Source organism: Dicentrarchus labrax, unplaced genomic scaffold (genome assembly GCF_905237075.1).
Source record: "Dicentrarchus labrax unplaced genomic scaffold, dlabrax2021, whole genome shotgun sequence".
In the NCBI taxonomy this organism is placed as follows: domain Eukaryota; kingdom Metazoa; phylum Chordata; class Actinopteri; family Moronidae; genus Dicentrarchus; species Dicentrarchus labrax.
In genome coordinates, this window is record NW_026136719.1 from 27541338 (window position 1) to 27562862 (window position 21525).

Below are 21525 nucleotides of genomic sequence, written 5' to 3' on the forward strand. Positions count from 1 at the left end.
ACGGAACACGCATGCGCAGAGGAGTAGCACAGCCACGGGGCGAGCGGTCTGTGAGCACAACCGTGTGGCCAACAGGTGCGGCTGTCAACTCATGGCGGACTTGTTACTGTGGGAGGTTTCCCTCTGAGCGGCCCGCCTGCCCGCTACGTCTCCAACCACCGAATAAAGCCACCGTATGCAGTCGTACAGGATGAATACAGTGTAATATACCGGGGCATCTTGTACTATCCAGACATAGTGAGCGTAATATCTTCAAACCGGACTCCCACACAGCGGTTTGTGATTGACGTCTCCCTGCTGTTGATGAATTATTCCATGCAGTGATTAAAAACAGCTGTGTAGTAGTAGTAGAAGAAGCTACTGTAACAAAACACACCCTTTCTTTCCTGTTAAACATTAAATATATAGTAAGAAGTGCCCCAGGGGTCTCATATTCATTGGATGTCATTTGGTGTGTAGTAGTTTGATTAACTGCTCATTTGTTTGGGAATATAGGTCACACTGCATTATTACCTGTCCAGTCTACCTGTTAAGGGACACACTGAACATTCCTGAATAAATGTTTAATTACCATCAACCACAATAACTATAAACAGGGGTCCAATAGCAGCCCCTTTGTGGGTTAACCTCAAAGGTTTGGTTTTCACTCGTAATAGCGATATAATAGATTATAAAGTCTTTATTCTCAATGAATTATCACACTAAGATCACTTACAAGCAATTCCAACTTTTTTTCTTCTTTCTTCCTTGTTGTTCCAAAGCTTTGTAATGAAAGTGAAAATATTCTATTTTTTCACAGAAGACAGTTTTTTGTGTCACAGTAGGAAAAGCACAGGCGCAAATATTCAAATTAAAATTTGGCTGAATTCCATTTAACTGCTTCAGTTTCAGGCTCCTGATATTGTGCATGCTGGCTCACTGGGACATACTGGGACATTCGACTAGAACGGAGCCATTATTAATGTTATTAACACCGCTACCTGTCTTGTATTAGTATTAGGGAAAACAGTATCACAAGTAAAGTAACTCACTATGCAGTGTTATATTGCTGGTTAACTATTCCTGCTGCATTAATCTGCAAGTAGCATTTGAATGTTGCAGCTGGTTGAGGATTACATATTTTGTATTTTAATATCCAAAGTAGTAGTAACTATAACTATCTGTCAAATAAATACTGTAAAGTACGTTTTCCTCTTAAATGTAATGAAGTTGAAGCATATAGGAGCATTAAATGGAAATATACCCTAGTGTCTCAAAAGCACACTAGGTGGTAATTGTGGTGTTGCATTTTCTCAGTGACCGTGAAACAGATCTTACAGTCCACACACAGTTTGCAAGATCCTTTTTTTTTTTATTTCACTTGCATATAAGGGAGCACCCACCGTGATCCTAGAGTCTGCATTTTGCCAGTAGATCTAGGCTGAAGGTTTTTTGAAGCTTCAAATACTTTGCCTGAAGCTTCACATGTATACCTAAAGACATTTAAATACATGTTTATAGATCACGTTTACCAGAGGCTATAACAAGCTTACAAAAAGGTACTCTGCACTCACAATCGGCAAATCAACTAAACCAGACAGGTTGGCAATAAATTAGTCAAAACCTTGGGTACAAAATATTTTCCAGAGTTGACCACACTCATGAAAACTGTCAGATACAAACCCATCAGCAATAAATTCACCTTATTTGGTACTGCAGTGATTGCCATTCTCCTTTTTTAGGCATGATTTCTTAACCACAGCCATCATTAATTTTAAGTGTTTGGTTTAGTCTTTGCTGCAGTAGAGAATCAAAAGAACAGCCATGACTATTGGTTTACCAAAAAAAAAAAAAAAAAAAAATCACCCCACCATCACACATTAGCAAAAAATGTGTTGAGAGACTGCTGTTTGGTGGAGTGCATTAAAGGATTCAATAAATCCAAACTGTAGAAATTGGTTAAGTGAGAACCCTCTGCCATATATAACTTATGACTACAGTTTTTTTATTCTCATGTTTTTACCTCAAGTACTGTATTGTACACAGTCAGAAAATAAGTTCATGACAAGTTCAAGGACTTAAAGAGGTCTTAAAAACACGACCTGTGTCCAAGTGCATAGCTGCCAGTCTGAAAATAAGGCTGTTTTCTTTGTTCTTCTAAATTTGACATTTTGCTGATCTGAGGTTTTAACAGATGATCTATATGCTGACAAAAAGAGAAAGTTTGTTGGAGTGGTTATTTCACTGAAGGTGGCTAAATCTGTGTCAAATGGAAACTGTTTAATAATAGTACTAATTGCGTTGAACTACTCCTACAGTAACTAGATATAATCCCTCGTGATAAACCTGGCCCAAGATGTTTTTGGTCCTTGGAATGTGTGCTTCAAATCCCTGTCTAATCTCCAAGACTTAAAATACAAAAAAAATTAATCCTCCAGGGAGTCCGCTACCACTTTTCATTTTCAGTGTTGGTGATTATAAACTCAAGACACCCAACAGTGCAGAAAGAGTGCTATCAAATGTAATGTCAATGCAAATATGAAGTCTTTTCATTTTTCATTCATTATTCCTGAGATGTATTCTAAAAATAAATACAAATATTCTGTATATCACCTTTTCAGTGAAACATGCTGCAACCATAACCAAACAAAAACATACCAAGGTAAGTAAGTAAAAAAGAAAATTGAAAGACAATGGACATGGACATCAGCGGTGGCAGATATGAATGAATGGCAGATTTAGGCTGGCAGACAGCTTTATGCTGAGCTCTGCTCCGGGGTCACGGAGCCAGGATCAGACTCCACATGCAATCTAAAGGAGGAAACAGGATCTGTGTCTCTGCTGCTCTGACTGGTCGCGGGGTCAGAGGTTATAGATAGACTCACAGTGGTCAGCATTTTGTAAACATATTCACATAGTCACAGAGCCCTTATCAAAACACACCAAAGAACAGGAAACCTTTCCCTCTCAAAAACAAGAGGTGTCGCACGCAACACACGGCAATCCCAGCTTCCCAGTTTCCGGCGGGTTAGAGGAAAAACCTGCACCATACACTTTCAGACGTGCCATGAAATTGTATGTAATGATGGATGAATATTGGTTCGGTCATGTACACATAGCTACTCTTCAGCTATTGCCACACACACATACACAATGATACATTTTCCCCAATGGAAAAGCAGACCATTCCCTCCTACTGTCCATTTCTAACTATTTGCAATGTAAGTGGGTTCTCTGTTATGCCGAGTGTAGAGGAATAACAAATTTACATCCAAAGGGTGAGTGGTAGCGGATTCCAACTTCCTGGAAGACCAGCTTGGGGATGCCAATGTCACAGAGGTAGACCCTGCTCTCTGCCTCAGCTAACGGTAGTGGAAGGCCCAAAGACAGGGTCCACTTTGCCTCAACAGTCTGACACTGCTCGCCAACCGCAGGATCGATAGTTAGGACTGGAGCCCGGTTCTTGTTGGCCCAGTCAGCAGCTGATTGGTACCAGGACTGCTCCCTCAGCAGTTGGTTCTCGTGGCAGTCCAGGCAGTTGATGACCAGATCGACGGGGCTAGCTGGCAGGTCTGAGACAGAGAAAGAAAGGAGAAGAAAAGAGACGATGAACATGATTTAAAGTTGGCTCACAAAACTACAAGAGAATACGTTTGGTGCACATGATATTGCTTAAAAACTGAAACCAGGAGACACTCTCAAATCAATCTTTTCTATATACCTACAGATATTGTGTGGAGACACACATAAGTGGGAAAAATGGTACAACATGAGTAAGGACTGTCTTACTGCTGCTCCACTAGAGGGCAACATTTATCTGTGCTGGTCTGTTCCAATGGGACAACATGAACTGATCCTTACACAGATATTCTCAATCATTATTACATTAATCACAATCACTTCAGACACAGACCAGCCCATAAACCCAGCATCAGGGTCAGTGAATCCTGAGTAGACAGGGATATTAACGTCCAATGTGTAACATTTAGGATGATCTAATGGCAGAAATGGAATACAATATTCATAACCATGTTTTCATTTGTGTATTATCACCTGAAAATAAGAATAGTTATATCCTCGTTACATTAGAATGAGGCATATTTATCCACAGACGGCACAGGTTGCCTTCCATGGAGTCCGCCATGTTTTTATAGTAGTCCAGAACAAACCAAATCTGGCTCTAGGTAGGGGTGTTGGCGTTTCTCATGCTTTTCGTGCCCACCATAGTTACTTTGCACTTAAAAAGGGAGGGTGAAAGTTACAATCTGCAACTACACCGTTAGATGCCCCTAAAGTCTACACACTGCTCCTTCAATCATGTAAAAACCATGTTGGTGTGTTCTACCTTTGACGCTGGCCACCTGCTTGCCACTGGTCCTGCTGTAAAGGTTGACCTCACTGGTGACTGACTCCTGCATCTTGAGAAAGTTGGGCAGGAACAGGATGACCTCCACTTCGTGGTTGGCCATGTGTCTGCCACAGCTGATGCCCTGGGCTCCCTGGATGTGTGGCCCACACAGAAGGACCACAGTGGGCCTCTGGTGGACATTTTTTGGGGTGAGTCTGGAGACATTCAAGAGATGACAAAATGATTACTCCACAAACAAATGTAACTCAATGTAGTAAGTATGTTATTAAACAGATGGCATCATATCCACCGTATCATAAGAAGAGGACAATCAAGGACATAAGACATGATTGATTATGGACACCAGGGAGCAGTCTATCCTGCCAGCATACATAGCATGTGCCATTCTGAACCTGCACGCAATGTCAACTCATACTGTTACAATAATAAGAGCTACCTACAGGTCAGTTATAAACACCACAGATTTGCTTCAAGAAAACATTAACAAACATTACCAACCAACAAACACTAACAATGATAACAAAGCTATTGTTAGCAATAAAGTAAAGTATCTGCATTGCTCAGCAGTCCTTGGCTGTGTCGTATGTTTACTGATTTGGCATTTTTAACCTTTTTGTAATTACTGCTTATTTCAGAAATAATCACAGAACCTCCATAGGCCATGTCACTTACTTTTGTACAGTTTACATTATTCATCTTTATTGTTGATGGTTTGGGTTTATAAACATTATATTGAAGTTGTTGATGTAACTACTGCTATTTATGCTGCATCTAGACTTTTGAGTATGAATTGAGTGCCTGTTGGCTGTCAGGGAAATAGAGGAACACCATTGTATTGTCTGAGATCCTTTTATTACAATACAAAATTAAACTCGATCTGAGCTCCCAGTAGTCCCAGTGTAAAATTAAGACACGAAAGTATTGCAGTACTAAATTAATAAAAGGATCTGAGACTATAAACCTGTTTGTTATATGAGCCTCTGCGCTGAGGTTCTTTGATCTTAAATAACACTACACCGCTCATAAAAGGTGCAGGTAAACAATACCAAACACTGCCGCTCCAGTGTATTAGGATGATCTTGACCTGCAGTGTGACTGCTCACTGTAGTGCTTTCCTAACAAAATAAACCCTGAGGGGGGGTCAAGGTCAAAAACATCTAACTCATGTAGAAACATGGTAGTAAAGAGGATTGCCATGGAAACTGGAAAACATGACATGAAAACAAAAAAGGACAGGTCGGCTCTAATGATTGTGTAGGAATGTCTGTTGTTGTTGTGCATTCTTATTATTATTATTTAACAAATGGTGGTGGCTCTATCTGCACTGTACATCAGATTAGTAGACACGTACTCCAGGAACTGACTAACTTAATTCTTTCACACACTTAACCGGACAAAGGTACACTGCTGGATCACACCCGAGCAGTATTCTTTACCTGTTTGGTCCACCCAGCAGAGTGAGAGCCATTTGACTGGAACAAACACCTATCGTCTCCAACCTGCGCTCTAGAGACAGGCCCCAGCGCTCTGCAGCTGCTAGTAGACGCTTATGAAGCTCATAGGGCACGCTGGGAACCACCAGGCCTGAATCTGCAGAGACAAAACACAAGGTGAGATAGGTAGCATGTTAATGCTATTCTAACAATGCTGATGTAACAGCACAGAGCATGAAAGGATGATGGTTAATAAAAACATCATCCTGTTCTAGAAAACATCTGCCCAGATGAACTGCCTAACAAAGACAAAACTACTATGAATAAACACTTTCATTAACATTCCCTGTTGCTATTAAAGTCATGTTAAAGCAAAACCAAACTGAATCCACTGGTAACTTTCCCATAAAACATATCCATGTCACATTGGTGATGTTATGACACAGTGTTAGTAGTAGAGTTAGTAGTGGGAGACATTTTGCTGAGATAAACACAATTGAGTATATATCTGACATATGCCTAAATCTTACATTTAAAAATCTCTCTATTGTTCTCTGAAACAGAGAAAAACAGAAGATCATATATTATATATATATATATATATATATATATATATATATATAGCATTTTGGGAAAGGGAAGTAAATATTATCTGGGAAAATATTTGTTCAAAATTAACTCCTGATAAGTGCTGTCAGTTTAACTCATTATTAACGGCGTTAACGCAAACCCATTTTAACGGCGTCAATTTTTTTATCGCGAGATTAACGCCTAGCACACTTTGTAGTTTTTTTCACATGCTGTTGCAACAACTAGTAACGTTAGAAAAACTACAACACCACACCGGATCTAGCTAGACTGGAACAAAACAACAGGCACGCCGCACACACTTGTTTAAGAGTAGTAGACGTTACATTTTGAGTGGATGGCGAGCGCGAGACGCCGAAATGGATGGATTCCTTGTTGTCTGAAAATGTCAACAGGCTTGTCTGTTTGAGCAACTGGCTCAGAGCAAAGAAATAGTAGGCTTACCTTTTATTGGTAACCATTACTGTTCATTCTTTCTGAAATAAGAGGCTGGGTTGAGCCTCTGGTGAATAAAGAGCAGTAGCCTGACTGCTATGTTCAAAGAAAACTTGAGGAAAGTATTAAGCCATGGTTTAACTGCACTATAGGCTGAGTTCTAGTTTACCTTACATGTGCACTTTGTAATTTTATTTTGTATCGCCCTGTTTGATCCCTTAGAAAGGGCTGTTGAAGGGGCTGTTTGTGTGACAAAGTATTTTTTTCACCCTTTTATTGATGGACAGTGTTACATTGTGTGACTGATTATTTGCTCCAAGTGAGAATGTTAGTGTGAAATTGAACACTACTGTATATGCCAATGTTGTTTTCAATAAAAACAACATTTGCATAGTTAATTGCGAGTTAACTATGACATTAATGCGATTAGTTGCGATTAAATATTTTAATCGTTTGACAGCACTACTCCTGATAAATAAATAAAAGAATATTCATAAACATGTTTGGTACATTCCTGCAACCATTGGAGAGTTCTGATATGTCTCATATTTCCAAGTTAGACCTGCACTGTAATACATCATAAGTATTCATCTAGCAATTCATCTTCATCAGTGCACCTTTAAAAACAACAGCTGGAGTAGAAGTAAAATCCAGAAACCTAACCTCTAAGATCACAACAAACACTGGTCTACAGATAAACGTGCTCCCAGGTTCTCAGAGGGTGGTAGGTACATATAAGCGAGCAACACAGATCCCCATGAGAGAAACCCATCCCCCAGGGAAAAGCCCTTCCTCCTCCTCATGACCTGATCTTGTTCCCATCACGAAGATTCTCCATTTCCTCTCTTGTTTGTCACTGCTGTCTACAGCAACAAAGGGAAGATTGGCAGCCTTTACAAAACACGACAAACATGAGGCAGCCAGAGTGAGACGCCTTTTCCCCCCGGGCCCCGAGTTCACACGCACCATCACATGGTTTCTGACCAATCCCCGACCCTCAGCTGTGGGATGGGACTGCACTGGGCTCGACCCCCCACATCGGCTGCTGTCTCAGTCAAAACATACAGCGGGTTGGCGTGACAAAAAAGGGGACAAACATCATATACATATGAACACCTGCACCTGTATCCAACAGCTCGTGGTGAGAGATTGTGGAGGATATGGGGGAGGCATGTTGGTGACTGGGTTAAACAGTGGATTCAATTCAGTTACTTAAAATAAATCATTGACTCAACGGCCATTTAAAAAAAAACAACTAACATAATTCATAGACTTATGTATGGAACTGTCATGTTTTTGATAGAGCACTTGTCAGTAATTCATGAATTATTAAAACTCTATATTGCCAAGTCAACAAATTGAGTTCCCCCTAAAGTGTTCCATGGTTACAGCCGTGGAAATTTTTTTTTTTTTTTTAACTACAGCAACTCCCCATCTTCATGTTAGGGGCCGAGCTCAGTTATTGGTTGTGGGTTGTAGACAAAGTCCATTTGGCCACAAGGAAGCAATTTTGTCACTATAGCAAACATGTTTGTTTCAGAGTTGTGCTTGTCCAGGAAACATAAAATAAATACACCACTTACAACACTGAGTGAACTAGCCATGTAAGACTTGTTATTAACATCATGGGGACAGTGGCAGAGAAGCAGGCTCATGAGCACTTTAAAACCGCTTCATCAGCTGGACAAAACACTGGGCCCTCCCTCACACTTGCTTGTAACATTTTACATTTGAAAAGTTTACTTGTCAGTGCTCTCTCGTATGTAAGGGTGTCTCTGTTCGTAAATCACCACATTTGCATCTTTGACATTTCTGTATTGCAATCTCTTGTTACTTACCAGCCAACCTATATGCAGATACCAATATATCTGCAATAAGCTGAAATGGATCGATATATGTGCCTGGCTGACCGATCAGTCTCTGTTTGTGTAAAGTACAATTGAGTCACATGGACCCAGCTCTGGGCTGCGTTGTTGTAGTCACTCATTATCACAAGGATTTGACTGAAGGAGGCCTGACATGGAGCATGCAACACTGCAGACTAGTTTTAAAAGATGTTTCTCTGGTATGGAGAATGTCAGATATCTAGTGGCTATATGTTGACTGGACATCTTAAAATAAATTACGTTTCCACTCACATCATATTTTAAAATCTATTCTGTTATAAAATTCACCTTCTCTCTAGTAGGGGTCTTTCTTCTGAGAAAAATGCTTAAATCCCTTGGCTTTTATCCGTCTTGTCATGTCGAGTCACCTAACCTTGTCAGAATTGTTCTCTTCTGTGTATTTTTTTGAATTACTGTATTACAGAACTACAATTCAGCCTTTTATCACTGTACAAACTGAAGTGTGTGGAAACCTTTAAAGAGCCTGTGCTAATCCCTAGCTGTCTATTGCCTGTGGCACATTAGAAGGGTAATGAAAGTCAAGCTGGGGGAACTGCATGGCTCAGGATCCCTTTGATAAATAAAGCTGCTGGGAGGCAGTTAAGTCCTTAATGGCCCCCTACAGATCTCTGTCCTGGTAGCTGAGAACTTGGTGGCCTCGCTGGTGTGCACAAATTCACACAGACGCTAGCACACACACCTCATCCGAAACGCACGTACACCCACAACTTTTCACCCTTGCATGCAACACGGACAGAGTGACACACACACTCAATCACGCAAAGCGCACACACACACACACACACACACACACACACACACACACACACACACACACACACACACACACACACACACACACACACACACACACACACACACACACACACACACACACACACACACACACACACACACACACACACAGGATAATTACACATAAACACAGAGACTCATGCCGTGCCTGACTGAAATTCTCGCTTATCTTTAGGTTGGCCCTGCTCCCCTCCCACTATTATTTTATTGATACTGCACAAAGACTGCTAATAAGTTTCAGTGGGCAACAGAAATCTGGAACATGCCAATCCTCACGTGAGCGATAAGCACAGGAAAGTCAACTGCCTCTTGTCATGCAAACTGCTGCCTTGAGTGCCAAGCTCAGGCGAGGTGGGAGTTGCAGTAGTATGCACTAATTGCTTTTCAACCATTCCACCAGGTGCATCTCTTAATAACTCTCTTGCTGAAGTTGCCGCTACCAAAAACACCCCACCCACCCCCACCCCCCCATTACACAGACACACGCCATCTCCTCCTTCTTCACACACGCAGTGATTTATGCAGACACGCACATACACACACACACCCACTTTCGATGTGGTGTGAAAACAAAGTCAACAGTCAACTAGCTAAACCGGGTAGCCATGAGTATGCAGCAGCACTAAAATAAACTGAGCTGGAAGCAATCCTTCAAGCATGACAAGGGAACTGACGGGACTGAAAGCAATACACGCTGGCTGGATCTGGGCCATGTGAGACTAAGGCTTGTGCTGGGATAGGGAGGGTTAGACAGGGCTGTTCCATTACTCTCTGCTACACCGCAAGAGTCGAACTCTGTTGACCTGCACTCTAAGGAGGTAGGCAAGATGGGGCAGTGGTTCATTGGAGCACAGAAAAGAAGCTTAACACTGTAATCTGTAAGATTGCTTTTAAAATAACAGCCAACAGCTCATTTTTGGGGTGTTTTGACAAATCATTTAGCTCTATATATGGCATCCTTCAATTTGTCTGCTCAGCCACAGTGAGTACCACTGCTCATGTCAATTACTCAGTTACATTTTTTAATATTCCAAACAAGCCATGATTGCTGTTGCTGGACACTTCTTACAAGTCTTACAGGTTAAAGAACCAAATATGACCTGCACACTGTTTGTACAGTTACATTTGTACTTTATTTAACATTTCAGTCTTCAGACCTTCAGCAGGTAAAATTGATTATGAAGTTTGCACAAATGATCGACAGTGTGCAGAACTTTACTTTCACAGGGTTTACAAGCCCACACACCTGCCTATATACAGCTTTCTGGAGTTTGAGAACTAGTAAGTGAGGCCTCCATCAAGTAAAATTCACATGATTTCATATGAAGGTCAATGGATCATAATGTCAAAACTGCAGCTTAAAACTTAAAATGCAACACTTCCCCTTTTTACTGTGTTTCATGTGTCTCCCAGCCTGCAGTGCTTGCCAGCTCTACCTGACAGCATGCAGTTTCAAGAAGACATCATAACACACATGGAACTTCTACTTTAGGGTCAGATGGGTTCAAATATTTTGTGATGGCAAAATGGTTTCCAAGTTTGCATCCTGCTCTCTCCACAGTGATATGCCATTAATAAGTACACAGAAATAAATAAATAACAAGAAAAACTAGGAAAACCAGTTTACAGTTGGCTTGGATGCAGTTTGTGTTGCACCCTAGCTTGTTTGAGCTGAGGTTTCACTGCACAGCTGGAGTCAATCACAGTACAGGAAAGCAAGACAATAGCAGAACTAAACTTACACAGACTGCAACCTTTACAATAAACAATAGTCTATAGAAACTGGCCTGTCAAACCCCCGTGCCATTGCATTATGGCAACGCCAACATACACCTCTGCACTTTGTTTTTCCTTTCTCTATTCTCATATTGTTGATTTATCTGTTTACTTGCAAAGATTCCAGGTCAAGAGCAGTGCGGTTTGTTCCTGCTTCAGAGGTGCTGTTTATGTAAGGCTGCACGGCGGCATGCTAATTACAGAGTGCAGAGGATGGGGATTATGATGACAGCCCTGGGAAGCAGGTCTGCCTGCACGGTAAGAAAAGGAGGCTCTGTTTGGCAGCTGTCTGCTGAATGGCGGACAGCTGCTCCTGCTGAGCTGCGCCGTGTCAACACAATCAGATAGACAGTATGGGGTAGAAATCCTCGAAACACCATCACCACTACACTCACTGTGTCACCTCAAGGCCTGAGGAATAAGTAGCTAAAATTTCCATTGACCATCATCCTTGTCCTATTATTCTCCAGGACAGGGGAGAAACAAACAGCACCAACCCTATACCCTCTCATTGTGCCAACTGAGCCATTTCTCTTACACCGTGGACTCCATGGCCTGTGTTAGCGTGCCATTTACTTATCTTATGTCTCTATTAACCAGTTATGTAACACTCAGTTTCCTGGAGTGAGCTGAAGGGGGGGAAAGGACGGGTTCATCATCTCTGTGGGCCTATTGCATGGTGGCCGTGGGGAGTCAAAAGTCACCTTCATGATAAACAGTAACCCAAGATGACCTCTCTCTGACCAATGGGATAAAGCGATGTATCCACTGTGACCTCCCCTTACAGTGCATGTGTTTTTTCCTATTGTGTTAAATAGAAAGAGATACTACAGCACATTCTTCAGCGAGAGCTTCTTAGTATTGTCCTCAGGATCAAGTGCAGAAAATGCTTAAAATATTGAAACTTTTGGCAAGAGCTCTAACTGTGTCTTTTTCAGCACAGTGATACTAGATAAATGGGTGGTACTTCTGGTCAAAGTTTAAACACAGTGGAAAAAATGTCTCCTTCCAAAACAAACACTGATAAAATGTCCCACAGAGGGACTTCATTTTATCTCAAGGTATGTCTCTATACAAAGACACAATGTCAACTATCTCTTGTGAAATTAGATTGTGGTGAGTGCGCACAATCATTGTGGAAAGCACAGGAGAGGGTAGTAGGTGGATGAGAGCCAGCGTACTAGAGAGGGTTCGGGGTAGTCAAAGCGGGTCCATAAAACCTTAGAATCCGATATAAACAACACCTGAAATATTACTTTTCTGTCCTTATATCAAGTACACAAAATCTCAATTGACAAAGTCTTGAAAGACACTTGTATTGTGACTAATGTCCTTTAAAAAAGTGAGCCATTTTCTGAAATTTTATAGAACAAATAACTATTAAATTAATCGAGAAAATAAACTACAATAAAACTAATCATTAATTGCCATCATTTTTATAAAGGAATAAACTTTATATAGTTTTACTGATCTACAGCAGCTACTCCACAATTGCTAAAAAGATGACATGTTTTATTGCCAGATACCATTTCAAAGGTGAAATTTTGGTGTTTTTATTATGTTTAATATATTTATAAATTAAATAAATACATTGAGGTTTTAGAATGTTGGAACACATTTAAAAAGGATGAGGCTGGTATAGTTATAAATAAAATTCAACAATCAAAAAGTAACGTTGTTGGTAATGTTCATCTGGTGATTCGGTGCCGTAGTGATTGACTCATGCTAAATCTACTACTCTCTCTACTAAATTCTGCCCCGTAAATATTTCTCGTTGAGGCAAACTGAACATGGGAATTTGCAAATTAGCAGCTTGAATATTTGTTGCTGCCATATTGATTGATAACACTACAAGTACATAAATAATGTTCCTATAGATACGTGAGTGTGTCTCTGTGTGTGTATGAGTATTCACATGCATTTTGTTCTCACCGGTACAGTAGTCTTTGCCCCCATGTTGCGGCACTGTTATCTGTCGGTATATGACGGGTTTCACTTGCAGAATATTCTCATCATGGCGGTAGGACATGGGTTTCTGTTCGCTCGGCATGCTGTGATGCTGTGCCCTGCTGCTGTTGCTGTTGGTCCCGTCAATCTGGGAGAAGACGGCAGCTTTGTCGAACAGAGCCAGATTTCCCTCAAAGTCAAAGTCCGTGTCCAGGTCCTCATCGGTCCCATCTCCGAAGCATTCGTCGTCCTTTGGCCTCATCGGGCCTCCAGCACCTCCATTCCTCAAACTGGGTTTCTTTGGTGCTGCCTGTGTTGCCCCTCTGCTGTTAACTGAACCTGTAGGAGCTGGAGAACACAGAGACATTAAGATGCAAGCAAAAAGCCATGAGAGGTTGTTCTCCGTGGTCATTTTCAGAACTGCTTAAAATAGACACATTCAAACCTTTGCCACCAAAATAGTGCATCAGAAATGAACAGCTAGCATATCCCATTGCTAACTGTTCATACTTTATGATGCATTTGATGAAAGAAATGTCACAATATAGACACATACGTGTATGTATGTATACTGTACCTTCCTAAAATAATCCTTCTTCATACAAAGAGCTAAAACCCATTTTGGTTAATCAATGATATATTCAAACATACCTAATTGACATAAAACAATAAATAGGAAAACACACACTCGTAACATTGAAATAGCAACTCCTGTGATGTTTACAGGCAGTGAAAAGGGTTCCCATTCAAATTCTATTTCACTCAAAATATAAATTATGAGGAAATATCCCACCACAGTATGAGAAGTAATCTAACATACAGTGCAGACAGCTATGTAAATGCTAACTTAATAAACCTTAAAGCTTTAGTATAGGTCCCTGTGACTATATTTAACCATTAATAACTATAAACACAGAAAGACTGGAGGTGTTTTACTCTAGGCTACCACAGGCTTATCTTGGCTTTAATCTCAAGCCCAAAATGCATAGATTAACCAGAAATCCCCCCATCCTAATCACCCCTGAAAGGAGCCATGAGCTGTCTTACTATACATCATCACTGTTGTATAAATGCTGTAATCCACACACAATAAGTTCCTGCACTCAGCAGTTTATAATTCTGACTAGATTCTCGAAACTCCGTTTATCTTGTGTAACTCTCTCGGTTAGTTATTATAACTCGCTGAGGACAAAACGCAGCTGACACACAAAACATACAATGGCGGACTCAATAAAGTTTACATACATGTAAGCACAAACAAAAAAAACTAAATGAACAGAGAACAAAAAAAAAAGAAAAACTGGAAAAACCTGGCCTTCAACCCCAACCACGCTGAGCTCTCACGCTAACCAGGAGACAGAGAGGCACAGTCGCACGCTACTGTCACTGTGACAGCTAAGGTTCTTTGGACTCTCTCACGCAAAACACTGGGAGGCTCAGTCATAGTACACTGGCACTGATACAAAGACACTAAAACTATGAGCTAATTTGAGACCTGCCTTGATATCCCAATACTGCCTTACAACCACCACTACACTGTCAGACAGTTGGTTTTTTGCAGCAGTGAGTTAATGTGTCGACATGCAATTAGTGTTTACAGCACTTCTCAAAATATTAAGTAATATCAATGTGAATAATTTACCTCTAAACACAGACAGGTGTGCTACTAACCGATTTACTAATTCGATTTCATTATAAGTAAGTTAAACATTTTGAGACAGGTCCAACATGTTGGGGAGAAGTGTGGTGGGTTAGTGTGGGACAAAAGCTAGCGTCCTTCCTACCACAAGCAAACCATGTCTTTATTTACAAGGAAGTGTTTTGTCATGCTGTGAATCAAAAATCTGAATGAACTGGGCAGAGCTCCAAGTCAAACAGGCTAATGAATAACAGGTAGCGAGACTGACAGCTGAACTTCACTGATTTCAGTTCAGACAAACTTACCACCACAAATTAGTACAACCACACAGGCCAGGAATATTTCAAACTGAAATATGGGTTATTATAAAAATGTTACCGTTAAATAAATGCATATTAAGACAAACTACTAAACTGTGACAAGGCATGGAATTAGGGAATATTCATTGCAATTTTTAAGTGATCTCCGGACTGATCATTTACTATTTGATATTCAATCTGAATACCAGTTCGTAACATTTACATTTCTAGGCCTGAAGAATGTAACATTTAAAGCCTCTTGTCAACATAACCCTTGGTTACTGTTTATCAATGTAATCAAGGAAAGATAAAGGAGTTGGTAGTTGTATGGATATAAAAATAAACAGACGGATGGGCCAAATGTGGATTAAATGCGTTTAAAACCAAGAGTGAATGGACATCCAACCATAACAACTTTGTCTATTAGTAAGTTAAGAAAAGGAAGAGAGAGCAGGTGGAGATAGCAACAATACTAAACAGGACTAGGGCTGACAAGATTAAGCTGTGTGGTGTGAGTTGCTGTGTGGTTAATGGTAGACGTCTGTTATCACACTGGGGGAGCTCAAAGTGTGAATATGTGGAGGTGTACACAAAACACGGACACACAGCAAAACCTTTCCAAGATATACAGAGGTTTAAAAGAAATCTGAAGCAGGGATTTATGGGAAAAACACTAAGCTGCAAACAATTTCACTCCATATACAGAGGTAGCATTCTGGTTATGGGAACAGTTTTCATAAGGGCAGACTCTGGAGGTACTCTTCCAAAATGCTCTTTTAATGAGATCTTTTTGAATCTAATGGAATTTGACTTGTGGAGGCCTATACATCATTCACAAAAGCAGTTTCTAAATTCCCATCCTACTCTCCCAGAAAGATCAATGGCAGATATTCAGAAACCATTTCTGGAATCCGCGATCTTGTATAAGCAATGGCCCACCCTGCTTTCCCTTCTTTGTGGCCGGGGGGCTTCTTGGGAGCATGGCATTGCGTGTGAAAGGACCAGCCCTGCCCAAGCCACTCAGCACTTTGGCCCCATGCAATTTGGGCATTAGCTCCCAGGCCACCAGCCTGAGAGCTGGAGATGAAAATAAAAACTCAAAAAGGTAAACATTGCTTCCACAATTGATATCGCTTTGGCCTTCCGAGCACACTGGGACAACATGGCTTCCTGTCGGGGGGGAGGGAGGGGGGCGGTTTCCTGTGCTGAGCAGGAGTGAGGGAGGGAGAGAGAGGGAGAGAACAGGAGGGCACCGAGGCACGAAAGCCAGGCTTTGCATAACCTTCTCTTTAGGAGCAGACACAGAGAGGGAGGGGGAATGTTTATTGATCTTAGTCACACACATATTGTAAAGAGGAACTTTGGTACAAGCCTTTAGCACGCTATGGGAATCTTAGGGGGGAGTCACAGCCAGACTGTGTTTGGTTGCATGCATTGCTCCTAAATAGTAACTGGTGACACACAGGGAGTAGCACTGGGTCAACAAGCTACGAGTCTTTCTGACACAAAAAGAAAAAAATGCAGCCTACAAAATAAACACCTTTCTTTTCACAACTTATTTTTTTTTTTTTTTTTGTCTCTGAAAGACACTTGCTTCCTATTGTGCAAGCTTCATCTTTCATGTGCAGGAAAGGTACCATGGCAGAGGTCATTTTTACAACCAGGCTAAAGAATATTACACACTGTCCACTAGCCAATTCTATTGACCTCTGACTTCTCCATTGTTTGGTGATCCTGAGTGTGAAAGTGAACTGACTTTAACTGATTCCGGCAGAGGCCACAGAGCTGTCCAAGCAGACTTCCTGCTGACTGGAGGTTGACGAGAGGAAATGCCATTTTTAACCTTTATCTAATCAGAAAGGTTGACTAACGCAGTCTTATTTTTACAACTACATGTACAGCTTAGGAAAAGGACAATGCAAATGTGCTTTTCTGTACTGTCATTTAAAAAAATAAAAATAAAAAACATTTCGGAGTTCATTTAATTTAACAAAACACTAAAAACGATGGCTGCCATAAAAGTAAAACTACAGTTTAATCAAAGGTTGTTGTTTTTTTAAGTTATTTTTTTGGCCTTTTCATGCCTTTATTAGATAGGGACAGCCGAAGATAGACAGGAAAGGTGGGCAGAGAGAAAGGGGATGACACGCAGCAAAGGGCCGCAGGTCGACTTTGAACCCGAGCCGCTGCAGCAACTCTGGATATGGATCGCAAGCTCTACCGACTGAGCTAACCGGGCGCCTATAATTAGCTGATTTAACAGTTAAAATGTCAACATTTAAGAGGTTTCAAAAACTTCAAAAACACAGTGCACACACAGCCTTAAAACCAATCTGAGCACAAATCAAAGCACTACACTATTATATCAACATTAAAATCGGTAAGTCACACCTACAACAGCTACTGATGACTCATAATGCATTCCTAAATTGCTCTCGACATCTGCCAAAGAGGAACGGTGGTCACAAGTTGATCCTCTTCACTAATGACTGTATACAAGACTATGACTATACAAGTCATCTGCTTATCAAGACTACAAATGACAAACTAACAACCTTTCTACTACATAGGCTTTACTATAAACAATAATATAAGCTTCACAATGAATGTTTTGGCTAGGACCACTGTGCTGGACTGCATGACACTGGTTATTGTTCCTGTTACTTTGTCTCCCCTTTCTTTAGACTAGTCAGGCAGGTGGTAACATAAACATTAAATAACACTGAACAAAACCTCACATTAAAGTAATTACATTAAACTAAATTCTCACCAAAGCTGAGCAGTCTGATCAGGAAGAAGGTCCGCTATGACACACTGAGCCTTAGTCTGAAAGGGATATTACTTATTTTAAAAGTTCAAGCCCCTTTTCAAAACCACCAATGAAATGATCCTACTGTTGGGTATTATTTGTGTATCCAACGGCGGAGAGCCATAGAGCTCCATCGTTGTCCAAAAAAAATTCAAAACACATCAGTGAGCCACGCTGTTGTTTCTTCATTCCCAAGACCATGGGCACTGTTATTCTGCCATGCTGGTACTAGCACAAAAAAATCTATGGCTCAAAATATTCCCCTACAAATACACTATTTCCTCTTGTTTGATAAATGTTTGCTTGAAACTATAAAATTAATGATCACTAATGAAATGAAATATCTGTGACCCTTTTTGAAGATTTAATTCATTAGAAGAAACCAATGGGCATAGGGCTGAAAGCCACATACCTGCTGGGTGAGTCAGACAGTATTGAGAGAAAAAATGACTGCTGCTGTACTGTTTGATGACAGTAACAAAGATACACAAAGCATGTGTGCGTTAAGCATCGCTCTTTTCGTGACACTGGAGCACTGTGATTACTCCACTGCAGAGTTATTTTGAACTTTTTAAAGCAGCGTAATGCCCCGACATCTGAACAATCATTTGCTCCACAGAGAAATTTGACTTCCTTCCTATTATAAGCCAGAAAACATCATGTGTCTATTGTACAATCAAAAACAGTGATGTTGAGTGACTTTGCATTTTCCACCCATCTTCAGTAGCAACTCTCTTTGAAGGGATTGGGTAATATATGACAGTATTGTGTGTCACATTTCCCTCAGCCAGTGAACAATATCTATTTTTTGTTCTGTACAGAAGAGTACTGTAGGGCCATTGGTGAGGTAAATTCCAGTTATGTTGTACATGACTCCTAAAACGGACTTTACAACAATAGCTCTGTGATTTGAGAACTAGGAAGTGCAGCTTCATAATGAATAAGCAAAAGTTGGAAATGAACTGGGCTTTTCTAACCTGTGAAAACCTGCGTCAAACTGTCCTGATATTGTGGAACAGTTGTAAATTAGCCTGTCAATTGCTTGGTATTTCACTGCACAATCACAGCTCTTCTAGCTAGATTAGCACTGGCAGTGTTCAGTGTAGACTAAAGGTCACAGGCTTCAGTACAAAACTTGAATCTGTTATCTGCTGCTGATGCTGTTAGCAAACTTAATTCATACTTGGAGAGCACAGTTTACATTAGCAAATGAGTCAACAGTGGCAAGTCAAGACTTTTGGTCAAGGAACACATACAGGATATGTATTCCTTGACCAAAAGTCATTAATTACACAAAATATATCAAACACTTCAATCATAGCAAAGTATGTCAAATGAAGTGTCTCAATATTAAAATGTTATGTGACATTCTGCAACGTCATTATGAAACTCTAAATAATGAATAATAATTTTTAACTATTTTCTCTACCAAAGAAGATGAACTGTGAGGGTAAAGGAACCCTAGGTCACCCACTGACCCACCTCTGCGTAGGATGGTGATTGGAGCAGTGCTGGAATGAGAGCTGCTGCTCGTCAGATGAGGGTGAGTGGTGCTGTTACTCTGACCATGACGTCCTGGTGGTATGAAGCTGGGTTCTGTTGCAGCTCCCTGGCCAGAGCTGGGCTTGTTGACTGTGTTCTGGATATCTAGGAACTTCAGCTCCTTGATATCCATGGCACTAGAAGACACACAAGTTACTGACAAACTGCGTTGCTAGGCTCTCTGTTGTGCTCTAAACTTAGATTTTTACACATTTGTTGGCATGCCTAAATATAATGTAATTATAAATTGTAATCTGCATCTAGAGCTGGATTCTGAAACAAAAGACACATAGTGACAGGCAATGCTGATATTTATTTGGATTTACTTCCAAATAATTTCATCCAAGTAAGTGTACTAGATTAGAAAAAAACAAAAAATCATCACAAGTTGCAGCTGTTTTTAAAATTCCTGGATCTAACTTGCATTAAAACTGATTACGTTCCCTTTCCACCAAATGCCATTGAGACTTTTTTTTCCCCCTCACACTGAAAATATAATCTCCTTGGTGAGATAATATATAATAATTACAAATCTGATTCATGGCTGCAGCATCCTTCTTCTTCCTTACCTGAAAGTGACCTCAGGAACAGGACATCTGATCCCGTTGTGATAGGGCTGTCGCAGTGAGATGGTCTGGCTGGTGTGATCAACAGATGACACCTCTCCCTGATAAACTCCCAACGTCAGCCCACAGTTTATAGACACAACACTACCCAACCAGTCTGTGGCCATTCTGCTCGCTGTGATCCTATGGTTCGAAAACATAAACAAGAGGAAGGATAATCAAGCTACAGCAGCCGTAACAATTCAGCCAGGGCTGTAGCAATAAAGATATCAGAGGTTTTAGACTTAAAGGACCAGTGTGTAGGATTTAGTGGCATCCAGCAGTGAAGTTGCAGACTACAACTAACTGAACCACCACTCATGTCTGTATTTGACAACCTGGCATTGAGAGCGGGCTGTGAAGTGTGTAGAAGAAACTACGGTAGCCTCAAAACTCTACTGTGCCCTTCTGGGCTACTGTAGAAACATGGAGGTCCAGGAAGGCAAACTCCATGAAAGGCTCCCTCTGTAGATAAAAAGGGCTCAAAAGGTAAGAAAAAAAAAAACAACAATTACTATATTCAGGTGATTATACACCAATGAAAACATACCTATGAATATTATACTTCATTTCTGCCCATAGATCCTCCTCAATGTTACACACTGGGCCGTTAATATATTAAAATGTGACTACTTTTAGGCCAATAAATAATACAAGTATTCAAAAGGATTTAAAGAATGAAGGATTCCTAGAGCCTTTCTTCTTCTCATTAAAATGTTCGGGGGGGACTTTAATTTATGACTATGGCCCTAACTTCAGCCCTGATCATCTGCCCTCCCCACTAACTCCACTGAATATTCTGATAGATTACTAATGCTGAATGTATGGTATGGTGTATGGTAAGTTACACTCGGTCTTCGTTACCAACAATATGCAGCAGCTGATTGAGCTGTAATGTAATTCCGTCCATTAGCATTGTACCGAGCTTACTACATACATTAGCTAGCTAACCTGCTCTTACTTTAAATGTTTTTTACGTGTTGAACCTGTCTGAGGTAAAGTATTACAACTTTTGGGGGGGAAACAGCATCTATATGAGGGAACTGTTCAGATAAATATATGAAATATAACAACATTTAGCTGTACAACCAGGCTGTGCTGGCTAGCTAGAGAGCTAATATTAGCATCGCTTGTGTCCGCCCTGTTTGCTTTGTATTTAAGAGGACTAGAGACTGTACTCTCATGGCGAGGGTTTACTAGTGTTGAATACGCAGTCTGAGTATGTTCAGTCAATGGTGGAAAGATTTACCTTGTCGATAAAGCTGTAGCGATGTGTCAAGGAAACCAAAGCTTCAGCTGTTGTTTGTGCCGATTTCCGGGTCGATACGTAACGTCGGTACGTAACTTCCTTTATCTCCCACGTGGGTTTGTTGTGATTTGTTTTTTCCCTCCAAAACTTAAA

The 21525-nt window shown here is 40.7% G+C and overlaps 1 protein-coding gene across 1 annotated transcript; it reads right to left on the minus strand.

Moving 5' to 3' along the window:
* Window positions 1-1830: 1830 nt before the first annotated feature.
* Window positions 1831-21456, minus strand: LOC127351477 (enhancer of mRNA-decapping protein 3). Its single transcript, XM_051379029.1, has 7 exons — window positions 21373-21456; window positions 20088-20267; window positions 19459-19655; window positions 13215-13577; window positions 5785-5938; window positions 4325-4542; window positions 1831-3551 (listed from the first exon to the last, which is right to left on the minus strand). Exons 2-7 carry the CDS (start codon window positions 20249-20251, stop codon window positions 3217-3219), a joined length of 1431 nt encoding a protein of 476 aa, XP_051234989.1. The 5' UTR covers window positions 20252-20267; window positions 21373-21456; the 3' UTR covers window positions 1831-3216.
* Between the last annotated feature and the right edge of the window lie 69 nt (window positions 21457-21525).

What these genes read in the sequence shown, in the direction of transcription:
- LOC127351477 (XM_051379029.1), bottom strand. Translation starts at nt 20,251, where the DNA reads ATGGCCACAGACTGGTTGGGTAGTGTTGTGTCTATAAACTGTGGGCTG. An exon ending in GTTCCTGAGGTCACTTTCAG is followed by an intron (nt 19,656 to 20,087) that starts GTAAGGAAGAAG and finishes TGTGTCTTCTAG; the next exon opens with TGCCATGGATATCAAGGAGC. An exon ending in GCAGGTGGCCAGCGTCAAAG is followed by an intron (nt 3,552 to 4,324) that starts GTAGAACACACC and finishes TCTCTGTCTCAG; the next exon opens with ACCTGCCAGCTAGCCCCGTC.